Source organism: Chenopodium album, chromosome 24, assembly GCF_948465745.1.
Source record: "Chenopodium album chromosome 24, dcCheAlbu1.1, whole genome shotgun sequence".
Taxonomy (NCBI): domain Eukaryota; kingdom Viridiplantae; phylum Streptophyta; class Magnoliopsida; order Caryophyllales; family Amaranthaceae; genus Chenopodium; species Chenopodium album.
The window spans coordinates 2703174-2720437 of record NC_137857.1 but is presented as its reverse complement, the minus strand read 5'-3'; the positions used below and the strand labels follow the sequence as shown (position 1 = coordinate 2720437).

Here is a 17264-nt window from a genome sequence, read left to right as displayed (position 1 = left end):
GGATGAATTATATGTTTTCGGGCACTTTTTATGACTCCCAAAGCCCTTTGGGAACCCTTGGAAGTACTTGGATGCATAATCTCAACGGGTGAAAAAATGATATACGGATGGAAAATCTGAAGGCTTATATAAACGAAATCGGAGCGATTAAAAAGGTGTCGAGACCTAGTGTCGAAATTTCACGGAACATTAAAGGATGCATCCCGGGGTCAGATAATATTGTTTCGACCCATATATGACCATTATTAGGCTAAGTACAAGCCACATGAAAGCTTATAGCCAATACAAGAGGCGTGTACGAAAACAAGTAAATTGAACGTTTTAAGCCAAATTGGATGGTTGCACTCACCCAATTGGACTCCAGGAGGGTATTAAGGACCATGGTAAACATTTCGGCAATTTTTATTTTCGGGCAAAAAAAGGTCAAAAAATTCCAAAAATGAAGGCTATTATCCACGTTTTTTGAGAAATTTTTTATGTTTCGGGGCCCGGAAGCGAAAAGCCTTGAGACCTTAGGAGATACATCTTAGGATCATATAATGACGTTTGGAACCAGATATGACCATTATATGTTGTAAAAAATGTCCGTGGTAGGCTTCGGTTCACGAAATCGGTGCAAGTTTCGAATGGGTAAATTGACCGTTTTAAAGGCAAATTGAATGGTTCCACCCACCCAATTGGACTCCCAGAGGATATTAGGGACCATGGTAAACATCTCGGCTATTTTTATTTTCGTGCAAAAAAAGGTAAAAAAAATTCCAAATTTGAAGGCAATTATTCACGTTTTTTTGAGGTATTTTTGATGTTACGAGGCTCGGTGGCGAAAAGCCTTGAGACCGTAGAGGATAAGTCTTAGGGTCATATAATGACGTTTGGAACCATATATGACCATTATATGTTGTCAAAAATGTCCATACTAGGCTTCAATTCACGAAATCAGTGCAAGTTTAGAATGGGTAAATTGACCGTTTTAAGGCAAATTGGATGGTTCCCCCACCCAATTGGACTCCCGGAGGATATTAAAGACCATAATAAACATCTCGCCAATTTTTATTTTCGGGTGAAAATGGTCAAAAAATTCCAAAATTGAAGACTTTTATCCACGTTTTTTGAGGTATTTTTGATGTTACGGGCCCCTGTGGCGAAAAGTCTTGAAACCCTAGGGATACGCCTTAGGGTGATATAATGACGTTTGGAACCATATATAACTATTATATGTTGTCAAAAATGTCTGTGGTAAGCTTTAGTTCACGAAATCGGTACAAGTTTCGAACGGGTACATTGACCGTTTTAAGTCAAATTGGATGGTTCCACCAACCCAATTGGACTCTCGGAGGGTACTAGGGACCATGGCAAACATCTCGATAATTTTATTTTCAGGCGAAAAAGGTCACAAAATTCCAAAATTGAAAGATATTATCCACATTTTTTGAGGTATTTTAGATGTTATGGGGCCCGGTGGCGAAAAGTCTTGAGTCCCTAGAGGATACACCTTATGGTCATATAATGACATTTGGAACCATATATGACCATTATATATTGTCAAAAATGTCCATGATAGGCTTTAGTTCACGAAATCGGTGCAAGTTTAGGACGGGAAAATTGACCGTTTTAGGCAACTTGGATGGTTCCACCAACCTAATTGGACTCTCGGAGGGTATTAAGGACCATGGTAAATATCCTGACAATTTTTATTTTAAGGCGAAAAAAGGTTAAAAATTTTCAAATTTGAAGGCTATTATCCACGTTTTTTGAGGTATTTTTGATGTTACTGGGCCCAGTGGCGAAAAGTCTTGGGACCATAGAAGATACGTCTTAGGGTCATATAATGACGTTTGGAACCATATATGACCATTATATTGTTGTCAAAAATGTCCGTGCGAGGCTTCAGTTCACGAAATCAGTGCAAGTTTAGAACGGGTAAATTGACCATTTTAAGCCAAATTGGATGGTTCCACCCACCCAATTGGACTCCCGGAGGGTATAATTAGGGAACATGCTGAACATCTCGGCAATTTTTATTTCGGGACAATAAAAGGTCAACAAATTCCAAAACTGAAGGCTATTATCCACGTTTTGAGGTATTTTTGATGTTATAGGGCCCGGTGGCGAAAATTCTTGAGACCCTAGAGGATACGTCTTAGTCAAATAATGACGTTTGGAACTATATATGACCATTATAAGCTGTCAAAAATGTCTATGCTAGGCTTTAGTTCACGAAATCGGTGCAAGTTTAGATTGGGTAAATTGACCGTTTCAAGGCAAAATGAATAGTTCCACCCACCCAATTGGACTCCCGGAGGGTATTGAAGACCATGATAAACATCTTGGCAATTTTTATTTTCGGACGAATAAAAGTCAAAAAATTCCAAAATTGAAGGCTGTTAACCACATTTTTTTAGGGAATTTTTGATGTTACGGGCCCCTATGGCGAAAAATCTTGAAACCCTAGGGGATCTGTCTTAGGGTCATATAATGGCGCTTGGAACCATATATAACCATTATATGTTGTCAAAAATGTCCGTGGTAGGCTTCGATTTCACGAAATCGGTACAAGTTTTGAACGGGTAAATTGACCGTTTTATGCCAAATTGGATGGTTTCACCAACCGCATTGGACTCTCGGAGGGTATTAAGGTCCATGGAAAATATCTCGAGAATTTTTATTTTCTTGCAAAAAAAGGTCAAAAAATTCCAACATTGAAGGCTATTAACCACATTTTTCGAGGTATTTTTAATGTCACGGGGCCCGATGGCGAAAAGTCTTGAGACCCTAGTGGATACGTCTTAGGGTCATATAATGACGTTTGTTGCCATATATGACCATTATATGTTGTCAAAAATGTCCATGCTAGGCTTCAGTTCACGAAATCGGTGCAACTTTAGAACGTGTCAATTGACCGATTTTAGGCAAATTGGATGGTTCCGCCCAATTGGACTCTCGGAAGATATTAGAGACCATGATAAACATCTAAGCAATTTTTATTTTTTGGGCGAAAAAATGTCAAAAAATTCCAAATTGAAGGCTATTAACCACGTTCTTTGAGAAATTTTTGATGTTACGGGGCCCGGTTGCGAAAAGTCAAGAGACTCTAGAGGATACGTCTTAGGGTCATACAATAACGTTTGGAACCATAAATGACCATTACATGTTGTCAAAATGTTCGTGGTAGGCTTCAGTTCACAAAATCGGTACAAGTTTCGAACGGATAAATTGGCCGTTTTAAGGCAAATTGAGTGGTTCCACCCACCCAGTTGGACTCCCGGAGGATATTAGGGATCATGGTAAACATCTCGGCAATTTTTATTTCCGGGCGATAAAAGGTTAAAAAATCCCAAAATTGAGGCTATTATTCACCTTTTTTGAGAAATTTTTTGATGTTACGGGACCCGGTGGCGAAAAGTGTTGAGAACTTAGGGGAAACGTCTTAGGGTCATATAATGACGTTTCAAACCATATATGACCATTATATGTTGTCAAAAATGTCCTTGGTAGGCTTAAGTTCACGAAATCGGTGCAAGTTTCGAACGGGTAAATTGACCGTTTTAAGGCAAATTGGATGGTTCCACCAACCCAATTGGACTCTCGGAGGGTATTAGGGACCATGGTAAACATCTTGACAATTTTTATTTTCGGGCGAAAAATGGTAAAAAAATTCTAAAATTGAAGGCTATTATCCACGTTTTTTGAGGTATTTTTGATGTTACGGGGCCCGGTGGCGAAAAGTCTTGAGGCCATAGAGGATACGTCTTAGGGTTATATAATGACGTTTGGAACCATATATGACCATTATATTGTTGTCAAAAATGTCCGTGCTAGGCTTCAGTTCACGAAATCGATGTAAGTTTAGAACGGATAAATTGACCATTTTAAGCCAAATTGGATGGTTCCACCCACCCAATTGGACTCCCGGAGGGTATTAGGGACCATGCTTAACATCCCGGCAATTTTTATTTCCGGGCTATAAAAGGTCAAAAAATTCTAAAATTGAAGGCTATTATCCACATTTTTTGAGAAATTTTTTATGTTACGGGGCCCGATGACGTAAAGTCTTAAACTCTAGGGGATACGTCTTAGGGTTATATCATGATGTTTGGAACCATATATGACCATTACATGTTGTTAAATATGTCCGTGCTATGCTTCAGTTCACGAAATTGGTGCGAGTTTTGAACGGGTAAATTGATCGTTTTAAGGCAAATTGGATGGTTCCACCCATCCAATTGGACTCCCGCAGGATATTAGGAATCATGGTAAACATCTCGTCAATTTTTATTTCCGATCGATAAAAGGTCAAAAAATTCCAAAATTGAAGGCTATTATCCCAGTTTTTTGAGGAATTTTTGATGTTACGGGACCCGGTGGCGAAAAGTCTTTAGACCCTAGGGAATACGTCTTATGGTCATATAATGATGTTTCGAACCATATATGACCATTATATGTTGTCAAAAATGTCCGTGGTAAGCTTCAGTTCACGTAATCGGTGCAAGTTTCAAACGGGTAAATTGACCGTTTTAAGGCAAATTGGATGGTTCCACCCACCCAATTGGACTCCCGAAGAGTATAAGGGACCATGGTAAACATCTTTGCAATTTTCATTTCGGGCGAAAAAAGGTCAAAAAATTTCAATATTGAAGGTTATTATCCACGCTTTTTGAGGAATTTTTGAGGTTACGGGGCCCGGTGGCGAAAAGTCTTGAGACCGTAGGGGATATATCTTAGGGTCATATAATGCTGTTTGCAACCATATATAAGTAATATGACCATTATATGTTGTCCTATATGTCCGTGGTAGGGCTTGAGTTCATGAAATCGGTGGAAGTTTAGAACGGTTAAATTGACTGTTTAAAGGCATATTGGATGGTTGCACCCATCCAAAAATGAACTGAATGTGTTAGATGACTCGTGGGGTCATATAAGGAGGTTTGAAACCATAAGACACCGATATAGATGTCCATAAAGTATCAAGAATGAAGTTTTGACTCTATTTTGAAATTCATGATCTATAGTGATGTCATATAAGTGTAATAATGTGATGATGTGACTTGACTATAGTGATGTCATATATTTATAATGATGTCATATAAGTGTATTGAAGTGTTGTGAGTTGACTATAATGATGTCATATAAGTGTGTTGAAATAGTGTGACTTGACTATACCGATGTTATTTTATGTAAATAAATTTTTAATGATGTGATATTATAATATGACATGAGTTGATAATAATGATGTCATAAAAGTATAATTATGCTATATAAATGATGTAGTATGGGTAAAATAGTGATGTAATGTGATGTAACCATAATAGTGATGTGATTTGACAATAGTGACTATTTATTGTTACTATTCATATGTGTGTGTTGATTTGACAATAGTGACTATTCATTGTTACTATTCACATGTGTGTTGATTGATATGATGTGTGATGTATTATATTGTGTAGATTGATATATTTGAACAAACTATTTATGTTTGTAATGTATCATATCTTATCTTATGTAAACAATCACCAACAACCCAAACTGTCCCCCCCAATCACTTTGTTTTGGGGTTAATCACTATATTCTCAGTCCCAAACCTCGAAAAAAGTACAATAAGGGAAATATGAGATGTAAAAACTGTTAAAAACCCATCCCCCTCTTATTTCCCCATCTTGTGGAATGTTTTAGCAAATTTTCATATTTTTCCAATTATCGCCATTTTCCCTTTTTGGGGCCCACAAAAAATATATTCTAGTTCTAGAAAAATAAAAGTCAAAATGTTGCAGGTAAAAAGAAAAGGATTAGCCTTAACAAATAAAAAATCCTATATTTTAAAGCAAGGATTAGCCTTGAAAAAAAAAAGGCAATCCAAACTTCTTTATAATTGCTTTCTTAATTAAAAATTTATACAACTCCGAAAGTAGAGAGAATGTACAGCTTCCACCTACTGGGACTGAAATGTATAGTGTAAACTCTACTCTATGCTAGTACTAGCTTAAGATCAACATGTCTACTGTACCGGATATTAATTTCCGTAAGGAGGCTGATAAGTAGATGTCGGGGTGGCACCATAATCATATGTTCCATATGCATTCTGTAATCCATAAGAACCCACAAGCCTTGGCCCAACACTAGGACTAGGAGCACTGCCACCAGCTACTCCATACTGTTGTTGAGCAACCTGGTCAGCAGTTGGAGCAAGAGAAGCACCATACCTCTGACCATAAGTGGATGCAGCGAGTGCTGGATCATAGGCAGTCTGATTTGGTAAACTTGCCCCATAAGTTGATGCAGTGAGGCCTGGATCATAGGCAGTCTGACCAGACAAACTGTAGTGGCCCAGATATCTTGATACTGGGCTAAGAGCCGGTGAGCGTGAGACTGCCTCACACTGACCATATGTTGGGTGCGGACTCGGGAATTTTTGAATTTTTGCAGGACGTGGAGGTGGTGCACCTCTGCTCCGAGGGGGACCCCCACTGCTGTGAGCTCTTTTGTTAGAAGGTTTGGAGCTGTTGGATGCAGAACTTTTTTTCTTATCAGACTTTGCTTTCTCCAGCAAAGAAAGCCGCTTCTTCAAGCTATTAACAGAAAATTCAGCCTCAAGCTTATGGTCTTCCACACATCTGATGATAGACCTGATGTAATTCATCTCAAAAGTGTTGGCTTCATCCTGATATGTCAAGCAATATCTGTAGTCAGAACCAGAATTGCAAAAATAATAACATGGAAATCCAACAAAAAGGAAAAAACAAGAATCACCCAAATTAGCTTACAGTTGCACCAGCGTTATGGTTGCCTTTCTTCAGTATTTCTGTGGTTTTCTTTTTGACATGGCGCAAAGAAGACTTGAGAAGGGACACAGGCTGGTACTTTTCAATTAAGCCAGACTCAGAAACGAAATATACTGCTTCAACTTCCTTTTCATTTTTTACCAACTGATCAATCAAACCTGTGAGAAGAAAATTTTCTTATGAAATTTTACAAGATGCATTTATTTCATATGGCTTATCATGGGTAGCAGGAATGCAGTGCCAGTATACATGCACCAGTGAAACAATCATGAAATGGGGCTGCAGCAGTGCTAAAACAACTTTAAATGAACATATATGTTAACAAGAGTAAATTTTTACATTGTTTTACTAAATCAGTTTGTAATCCCAAAATCTGAAAATAAAAGTGTTCCAAGGGCGTCATTGCAAATATGATATAGTCACAGACATCAAAGGCACGAGGGGCACATGCTAAATAATATTCATTCTTCATCCATATGGCCGTTATGACTTTATCCCTAATAACCATTCCCCCACCCCAACTCTCTCTCTCTCCCTAAAAAAAAGAAGAAGACAGAAAGAACAGGTAGAAAGGAAAGCAAGACAAAAGTCAACCCCATTAGAGAAACTGGAGAAAAAAAGAAAGGGGAAAAAAAAACATAGTATGAAACCAATATGCTTCAGCATTGTTGCTTTGAAAAATCTCCAGCTTAATATCAAACAATCTCATTACCTATGGGCCCTATGGCCAAATAACCAAATTGGTATAAAAGGTAGCACCTCCTTGACACATTGGTATAAAAGTTGCCAATTGTGACAGATGAGTATAAAACTTAGCTTCGTGTGACAAATGAGTATAAAAAGTAACTTTGTGGGACATTTAACCCATACTCGTATTTCTCAATAGAGAGGGCACGTAAGGTATGTTTTATTTTCCCCATTGATTCAAACTAGCAATGCTGAATAGTCGAGAGAAGAGACGGGAATATATGCTCAAATACCTTTGTCTAGTCAACACTCAACAGATCGTCAAACCTTTCCACTATGATAGAATATATATACATCTTGGCAGATGGGGTATAGCAGCTATGATTGATTAAAAGGCAAGCTAACTGTAAGCTTTTAACTCCCTTGTTGCAATGGAAGGTCCAATACTCCAATATATCCATATAGACAGTCTTGCTTATGAAATCAATTTATTTTATCAGTGTCTACAATGACAACTTCCTAATCTCCTACTCCGTATCAGGAATACGCTTTGGAATTCTTTCTGACCCAAGAACTCAAATGTGTACACCATCTATTTATCCGAGAAAATAATAGTGTTTAGGATACAAAGCACCAATCTGCCAAGCTTGGTGATTTCCTACCATCGCAGCATACACAATCAGGGCCTGTTCTCATTGACTGAACTCAGCTGAACTGAACTGAATATTTTATAAGAGAAGGAAATTAGGAGCTGAGCTGAACTGAATTGAATTGAATTTCAACGTAAGAGAACAGACCCTCAGTCTCACTCCAAACAATAAAGGAACATATTAATTTCCATAATAATTATGTGTAAGAGAGACAGGGTTGAAATTCTGCAATGGAGGTGATGATGGTTACCAATGTCAGACTGTCAGTACTCAACAACTCTGTAATTTTAAAGTCTATCAATTCCCCTCACCAATTATTGACCATAAAGATATATCCCAATAATATAAGAAAAGAAAATCACCTTCAACAGAGCTTCAAATTACACGAAGTTTTTACTAAGGTGCAACTCGAAAATAGTGGCTCAAAACCAGAGGCTCAGATGGTTGATTATAACAAGGGAATTTCCAACAATATTTGGTTACAAGATGTCCGCAGCCATGACCATGATCGTGGTCATAGTACAGTTTGTGGCGTAGCTGAGGTGACATCTTATGGGTGTAAGTACGGCCATAACAGCATGAAAAGACAAATTGGAAAATATTTCAGTCTGATTATTTTTGGAGTACAGCTGACAATCTTGATATTCCATGATAAAACTTTGTATACCTTTTGAATTGAGCTCCTAATGAACTAAACACTCCATAAGTCCAAAAGATTTATGCTTTTCAACATTTTATTTCAATTTCAAGGTAAACATACTTTTGCTCTATCATTCTCTATAAACTTCCATCAGCACTTTCATCAAGTATTTACCAAGTAACAAAAGGGACAAGCATTCTATAAGTCTAACAAAATTTATGGCATGGCCATGTTTCCCCCTTTTTATCTCCATTAAACGCAAGGTACATGAAGTCCGTGTACATTAGACTACAGAGCCAAGATTTGCAGTATGTTCATTCAAACTATCAATTAAATCATTTTTGCTCTTTACAACTTACCTAGAAACTAAATTTAGAAGCAGCAGCTTTAACATTTTACAGCTTGATCAGTCTCTAAAATAATTCCATAACTTTCAGTTCCATACATGTTAACTCTTCAATCTCTCAAAAATTCCCTTCTAACCTGACATTATTCAGATTCACAATGAAAACAAGACTTTTCTCAACTCAATATATAAAAACATTACCAGTTAATAACACACCCTACATTCCTCTTCCCTAAATCCCTCATAAAAATACCAACTGCATAAATCGCCATGATTTTCACTCTCGATTATCATAACGGCCTAATCTTGACACAGCAAACCAGTTCAGTAACATCACACAATTTCTCAGACAAGATAGGTTCGTGCAATAAAAATGCCATAGTTACTCTAATTTCAACATTCTGCCTAATTGTCAATCAAAAATGTCACTCTATCTTGTAAATAATCACAATGTCTCACCATACACACATTCACAAAACACAGAGAAACAACATAATTTAGAACATACATATTAAATAAACTCCACTAAACTTCTAAAGTAAGAAGACAAACCTGAAATTTGATCACCAAAAATGGGAACAGCAAGCTTAGCCATATCTCTCCTAGCAGCAAACTCCACCACCATATTCCTATAAAACTCCTCCTCAAAAACCTCCTTCAACCCAAAACCCACCACAATCTGCAGAAACATCGCCGCCTCGGCCGAGCCCATACCGCCTTCTCCATCACCAACCTTCTCCGTTTTCTCTCTCCACCCTCTTACCACCTCCTCCGCTTCCTCCACCGTCTTCCTCGCAAAATCAACCCCAACACTCTTCTTCTTCTTCTTCAACTCCTCCGCCGGAAACAACCCCGTCACCACCACACCACACGCCCACCGCTTATCCGCCATTCCTCGCATTCCCGCCTCCTTCGCCGCCAAAAACTCCTTCACCGCTTCTAGAACCATCCTCTCAGGGTCCACACACTCCTTCAATGCTTCCCTCATTTCCCACCTTAACGACGCCGTTTCCTTCCTCTTACCCACCACAAACCTAAGCAAATTACTATGGTCCATCCTTCTACACAACGACCTCAGAACCTCCGACAATGGCGCGGATTCATCTAGAGCTTTCTCGACCTCGGCAATGGCGGATTCATTCTTGGACTCAATTTCAGAGGAGAGAGAAATCAACCGTTCTGGGATTGACGCTTCGCGTTCATGGAGGTCTTCGAGAGATTTCTGGTGGTTTGAATCGAGACTTTGGAGGTTTGATTCTAGGGTTAGGGCTTTGGAATCGATTGATTGTTGGAGATTGGTGAAATGGGAAGTTAGGGCTTTGTATAGATCGGTGCATTTGGTGAGGAGAGCTTTCTGAGCTTCGAGATTTTCGAAGATGTTATGGACTTTGTCAGCGGTGATTGTTGCCGCCATTGATGGTGGAAGGAGGAGAGAGAAAGGAAGAAATTCAGTGGAGAAGAGAAGGTGATATGACAAATTGACAATCTGATAAATTATGCGAGGGAAAATGGATAAACGTTGAAGATGATATTTTGTGGAAATGGGCCCATGTTTCCAAGGAAAACACTGGGCTATACGACCCATTAATATCTTACCATAGTCTGGCCCAGTTATCCACAGGCCACAGCTCCCTTTTTATACCACAAACTTTTAAATAAAACGGATGTTCAGTAAATTACTGAACATCCGTTATAAAGTGACAATAAAATACGCAAAAATTACATTAAAACGCATAAAAATTATCCTGATATATATGAGTTATTTATGCTTCATTGATAAATTTGACAAAAGTGACACTAAATCTGACAAAAGTGTACCCGATGTACAATTATTGAAAACCGGGTGTATACAAAAGTTTTCCTTTTTGTACTATGTATCATAAACTTTTTCTGATCCATTTTACTTCCTCCGTTTCTATTTAGTTGACGCGTTTGATTTAGGCACATATATTAAGGAGAGGAGAGAGAGTGAGAGAGAATGAAAAATCAAGTGGGGTAGCTTGTAAATGCAAGATAAAAAAGTTACCCCAAAAGGAAACGTGTCAACTAAAAAAAATTCCTAAAAGGAATACGTGTCAACTAAATAGAAACGGAGGTAGTATGTGCTTACAATCATTAGTAATAAAACCCAAAAAAGTAATTATATAATGAGTTCTTGTTACATTCATCTTGCAATTTAGCAAATAATATTTAAGTTGTTAATATTATGTTATGTAAATTCTAGGAAAATATCGATCATGGGAAACTCCTTTGTATTTGTATTTAAGAGAGAAGTAAAATTTCTATAAAATGCAACGATCGATGTTCATTCTCTATCTACAACCCTTGTATCAACTTTCTACTTCTACAGAGTATGTAAATTACTCACGACAATTCAATATCCAATTTTTATATTAACATAATGGGTCCCTTCCATGCCTCATTTAATAGGGAACCTCAAAGTGGCTCTATTTCATCATATTCCATCCATATATATCCCAATTCCATTCATTTAATATCCCTTTGGTGTCATCAACATAAGAGATGTGGGTTCTAGTCTATCTCTTTCCTATATATGGAAAGTTAAAAAATCATCATATAATAATCCAGAAATTGCAATACAAAAGAAAAAGGGAGGTTTGTGATGATTTTTCAATCTTTTCTACTAGGTAATCTAGTATCCTTATGCATGATGATGTTTAACCAAATAATCAGTCACGTAAAGAATGAGCTTGAAAGATCGATTGAGAGATGTGGCCCTCGGTTGTCGCTTCTATAGCTGGAATCAAACACAAAGTATACAAGTCAAATTACTTTTTCAATTAAGTTGTGTTTTGTGGAATTACATAGGAGATTAGGACGGGAGCTCGTGTGATTGCTTGTAAGTTGCAACTCATCTTGGAGTATTTGGAAAACACTATCCACTATTCAACGGACTTGAGAAAGAGTGAGAATCTTAAAAGCACTAATATGATCCTATCTACTACACTTATAGGTCTTATATTACACAATTACACGTTATGACTTATAAGGCGCATATATGAATATTCTTCAAAAAAAAAAAAAAGCACATATTTGAATAGATTTATTTAAATTTTATTTGAATATGATGCTTTAAAAACATGTGATACTTGTATTTAATCAAACATGAAAAAAAAGGAGTACTGGAGTATTAGCGAAACATTTTATGATTATTTCAATTGAAATCACTTTTTACCATTATTATAAGATAATTACAAATTAAACAACATTAGCTTATCCTATTTTGTGTTTTGACGTTGATTTATTGCGTTTCGAGTGTTCATGTATTATAGGTTTATTTTCACTCACAAAATTATACTCCATCTAAAGAAACAAATTTTCAACCGAACTCATTACCATTACCATATCAATAAAGTAATTAGTTATCTACTCCCTCTCTTTGTACGAGTATCTTCTTACGGAGTATATATAAAATCAAAAAATACGATAGTGTATACATGATATGATACGATCCTAAATTTCCAACTTTAGGATATCAATCAACGATTCGCTTGCTATGACTGGACAAAAAAGGCATTCCAACTATTCAAACATTACTAGGCCAAATATATGACCTACATAAGATTATTCCATTTTGTTCAATTAAAGGACAAAAAAATGGCATTACCATACCACACCCCCTTAACAATTGGACGCAAGCCCAGAACTTCCCAACCAACAACCAAACACTCAAACAGACATACTGTAAATATTTGGTTAGAGATTTATAACGTGGGGTTGTCATGGATTTGTTCGAACAAACGTCATTTTCCCTTTCTGCTGGAATCTTACCAGATTACCTTCGTCAATGCTTTTTTTTTTATTTGACAAATATTATTTACTTTAAACAATTTTATTCCTATATAAATCTTCTTTGTTTAAAAACTAATCAATGAAATTGATATCATAATCAAGCTATTTTTACTCCTAAAATCTATATTTGTGTAATAGGTCAACATTGCATTTAAACTCACTCTTTTCAACCTAAAATAAAATGGAGTATCACTTTAACTTTGTCGTTTTTTATGCATTAACTTGACTTGATTTTATAATACTCCTATCAAGTTTATGAAATTTGTACTAATGGGACTATAACAATTTATGTTTTACATTGGCAATTCCGTCAATCAAATTGATGTGCAAAATTGAAAACAGAATAAAGAAGTGTGAAATTAACTTACCACTAGGCACAAGTATGAATTGTGAGAGATTCTTTAACAAAGAAATTCCTTCTAGTTGGGAAATTAAAGTGAAGTTACACACACTTTTTTTTTTTTTTTTTTTTTTATCTCTAAGGTATAATATACTTTGTTCTTCAATTCATCCCATATTCCCATCCATCAAATTAAATAATATTCACAAGTAAACTATTATTTATACATATAGAAACGAGTTCATATTGATCAATAAGTATATAATATTCACAACTCACAAGACATCATAAATAGAATTGAATCCATCAATAATATAACATACTGTACTATTTTTAACCTTATTCAAATACTCTACAAAATTGTTTAAATTTCGAAAATCACGACAATAACAATTGAAGCTTAAAATTGTAGTGTAATAGTTGTATTTTATTCCAAATAGTTGGTTCAAAAAACACAAATAACAAGATCACGATGATCATGGGCCACACGAGTAACGCTCCTCCTAACAACAACACTAGAATTACTTTTACTTTTACTTTTACTTTTACTACTACCAGAAGAAGAGGAGTTGTTACATTTACTAGTAGTTGACGTTGTAATAAATTTGGTGGGAGCAGCAAAACGCATAGAGAAAGTCCTGGACAAGTTATCAGGTTCATCATCCCACATCAACCCTTTATCAAAATTCTGTGCATACGTTTCAGGATCATACCCAGGGAGGTGTACGTCAGAAGTGTACACCTTAGAACAGTCGATTTTTGTCATCTTCCTTTTCTCTCTCATAAGCTTCTTCCAGAGTGTTCTCCACGACGTTGATCTGTTGTTGCTGCGTCTTGTTAATGGACGGTCTAGATTTGTTGGGCGACCCAGTTGTATGATTTCTACGCTAGATGTGGAACAGCAGATGTTTCTCATTTCCATTGATTGATTAATTAAAATGGGGGTGATTAGAGGAGAGAGAATTTTGAAGGAAATGGAAGGAAGAAGGTGATAGGAGGAGAGGGAATTAGGAGGCGACTATGAGAGTGAGATTTGACTTATATAGGAAAATGAGGAGGCGTTTTTGTCAATATTCCCTAAATGATTTCATATACTCCCAAGTATTTTTATTTATTTATTTATATTTTATTACATGTCAATAAATTACTTGATTGAATACAGTCGTACTAGAAAATTTCTATAATATGGAGTATTTCTCCAATTTAATGCGAATCATAGGTTATACTCATATTGGAATAATACTTTGCAGTTCGCATCAAGCAAACTTTGGTAGAGTTGGTAGGGAACTCACCTTGTAAGTTTAAGCCCCACTAATTATATGCATGTTCTCTCTATTTAAAACAGGCCCTACTTATGCTTGGGAGTAGGGGGATCCCTTACCTTACCCCTCTACTCTCAAGCATTGACTTGCGAAACTAGGTTGACTTAATATGTGAGAAGTGTTAGTTCAGAAGAGTCGTCTTTTATCTTACCATAAAAAACAGGAATCAGATCAATTGGTCTCGTAATTTGATTGCTTGTCTAAGTCTCCCTAAGAAAAAGGGATTATGTGACCAAAGTAATATGTTGATGGAGTATGAGAAATGGATGGATATGCAATTGATCTAGGTCAGATACAAAATTAGTAAGTTTGTTTTTTAATTTATACAATTATACATCTTGTCTTTAATAGCTTAGTTATATAAGCATTTATAGGAGATTATAGATACCTAGTGGCATGAAAGAAATTTAAAGATGTATATTGTTGAATGTATTTATCTTCAATTTTTTGAGATAACTTGTTTGTATAAAAGTGTTTGAAAAATTAGTGGTTGGAGTGATTTTTTAAAAAAGTTAATAGAACTCGTTTTTTAAGTAGTGTTTGACAAAAGTAGATAATTTAGCTCGAAGCATCATTTTATGTTTTCTCTAACGGCTATACAATCAAAATGTGTTGAATACTTAAATTCAACAACCACTTTGTTAATTGCCAACCTCTAACATCTACTCCTAATCAACAACTAACAACTTTCACAAGGGCCACATCTAATAATTACTACGTACATCAAGTCATCAACTACAGTATTTTTGTTTAGCATAAACGTACTAAATGTTGTTGACATGCATGGAAGATATAATTATAGAATTCCAACTCGATTATTGCAAAATAACATCCAATGATCCAATCAAACATGATATTAACTATTAAGCTATACATAATAAATGTTTTCTCCCTTTTTTATTTGCTTTAGTCTGTATTAGAAAAATATAATCTTAGCTATAAAGCGAAATAAGAGTAAATTAAACTGTGCTACTTACTGTTTATTCATGCTTCGTATAAAAACAATTTTAAACAATGTTAATTCACTTATATACAAAGTATTATTTATTTTGATACAATATTTAAGGATAATTTTTTCTTGAAAAAAACAAGGATGATTTCACATTTGAATAGTATTCTACACTTTATATTGCAAAGTTTTTGTAGTACTTGTGAGAAAAATAACCCATAGAATTATTCAAAAAATAGAGGATGTCAATTCTTAAAAGTGATATAAACTTGGATACATTCCTATAACTTTATTTAAAAAATGGTTGATTCTCTCCTATCTTTCTATCTTGTAGGAAAGGCATGTCACCATCATATCATAAGAGGCTCAACTACTAGACAATGTTTTCTAACCCCCCACTTGAGCACTTGACTCATGGGATGACTTGGACTTGCTCCATGTTACTGACATAATCAAATTATAACAGCATAAAATCAATTAAGATTCAGTTTATATTAAATAATTTAGACAGTTAATATTCTAAATTAATTAGCACAACCACTAACTCATTAATTAGAAGAAAATGGAACAATTTAGGTACTAGACTAGACTGCAACTAACCAATATATATAATGATTAAGAATATTGAGACCATATTAATATATACTAGCAACTAACAACTAATAGGACGAAAAAATAAAACTAATTTAATATAACTAAAGTGGTACAGACAAGACTATTAAGGTGCATGATATGAAATATTAGTAGACAATCTTTTAAAGAAGATTTTTCTATGAGTATCTCTTAAATAAGAACATATTTGTATGGAGTAAGTTGTAGTCCCTTTATATCTCATGACCATAATATCGATACTACTCTGTCCTTGAAATCCCGGCTCACCAAACAATAAGCCCACCGGATCAGGTTAAGACATTAATTAAAGTACATGATTAAGAAATACCAATGTGAAGTATATGATTAAGAAATACTAATGTGAATTAAAATGGCAACCACAGACCACCATTATTGCAGGCAAAAGAATAAAAACTACAGGTATATATGGTCAGACGAAATGGCGCAATATTTGGATCCTAAGCTAATATTAGTACAAATATTAAATCATAATCCACATGATTATTCACGTGACTTAGGGAATTGGGCACGTCAGATTAGGCAGAATTAGGATGTTTTTCAAAGGATTAGAGTTTGACAAAAGTTGTTAACAAATGAAGATTAAAGTTGACAATAACTAACTTTTCTTGAGCTTGCTTTCTTTTTACACAAGCAGATTCCTTTTGGCTAAACTCTTGGATTTAATTTGGGCTAAAAAAAATCTTATTGTGGCTCGAGAAAAAAGGTTAGGAATAGGGTATGAATAATTTTAAAGTTAGGACTTAGGCAATGAGGAATTGGGGATCAAAGAATCCAATGTCTTCTTAAGTGAACTTTTGGTACATTGGTTAAGGTTAAAAACGGGTTAGATTTTTGCTTAGCTGAAATTCTTTTGACGAATTAAACTGATATTTACCATAGAGTACGAAATATTATATAATCATGATATAATAATGTGAGTAAAATCAAATTATGGAATTTGTGTTATTGTATTGACCAATATTAATTTGTATTTTTGGACAAAAAAACCATTAAATAAATAATTTTGTATTACAATTATATATTTTTTTTAACAACAATATTAATAAATACTTTTAAAAAGTAGAATATAAGATCGATTTGATCAGGGTTTTTAGACCAGTTTTATCAG

The 17264-nt window shown here is 35.4% G+C and overlaps 1 protein-coding gene across 1 annotated transcript; it reads right to left on the bottom strand.

Moving 5' to 3' along the window:
- Positions 1-5783: 5783 nt before the first annotated feature.
- Positions 5784-10576, bottom strand: LOC145611532 (FRIGIDA-like protein 4a). The gene is made up of 3 exons (XM_081666872.1): positions 9652-10576; positions 6759-6934; positions 5784-6655 (listed from the first exon to the last, which is right to left on the bottom strand). The coding sequence occupies exons 1-3, from the start codon at positions 10511-10513 to the stop codon at positions 6008-6010; spliced, it is 1686 nt and encodes a 561-aa protein (XP_081522998.1). The 5' UTR covers positions 10514-10576; the 3' UTR covers positions 5784-6007.
- Positions 10577-17264: the final 6688 nt, after the last annotated feature.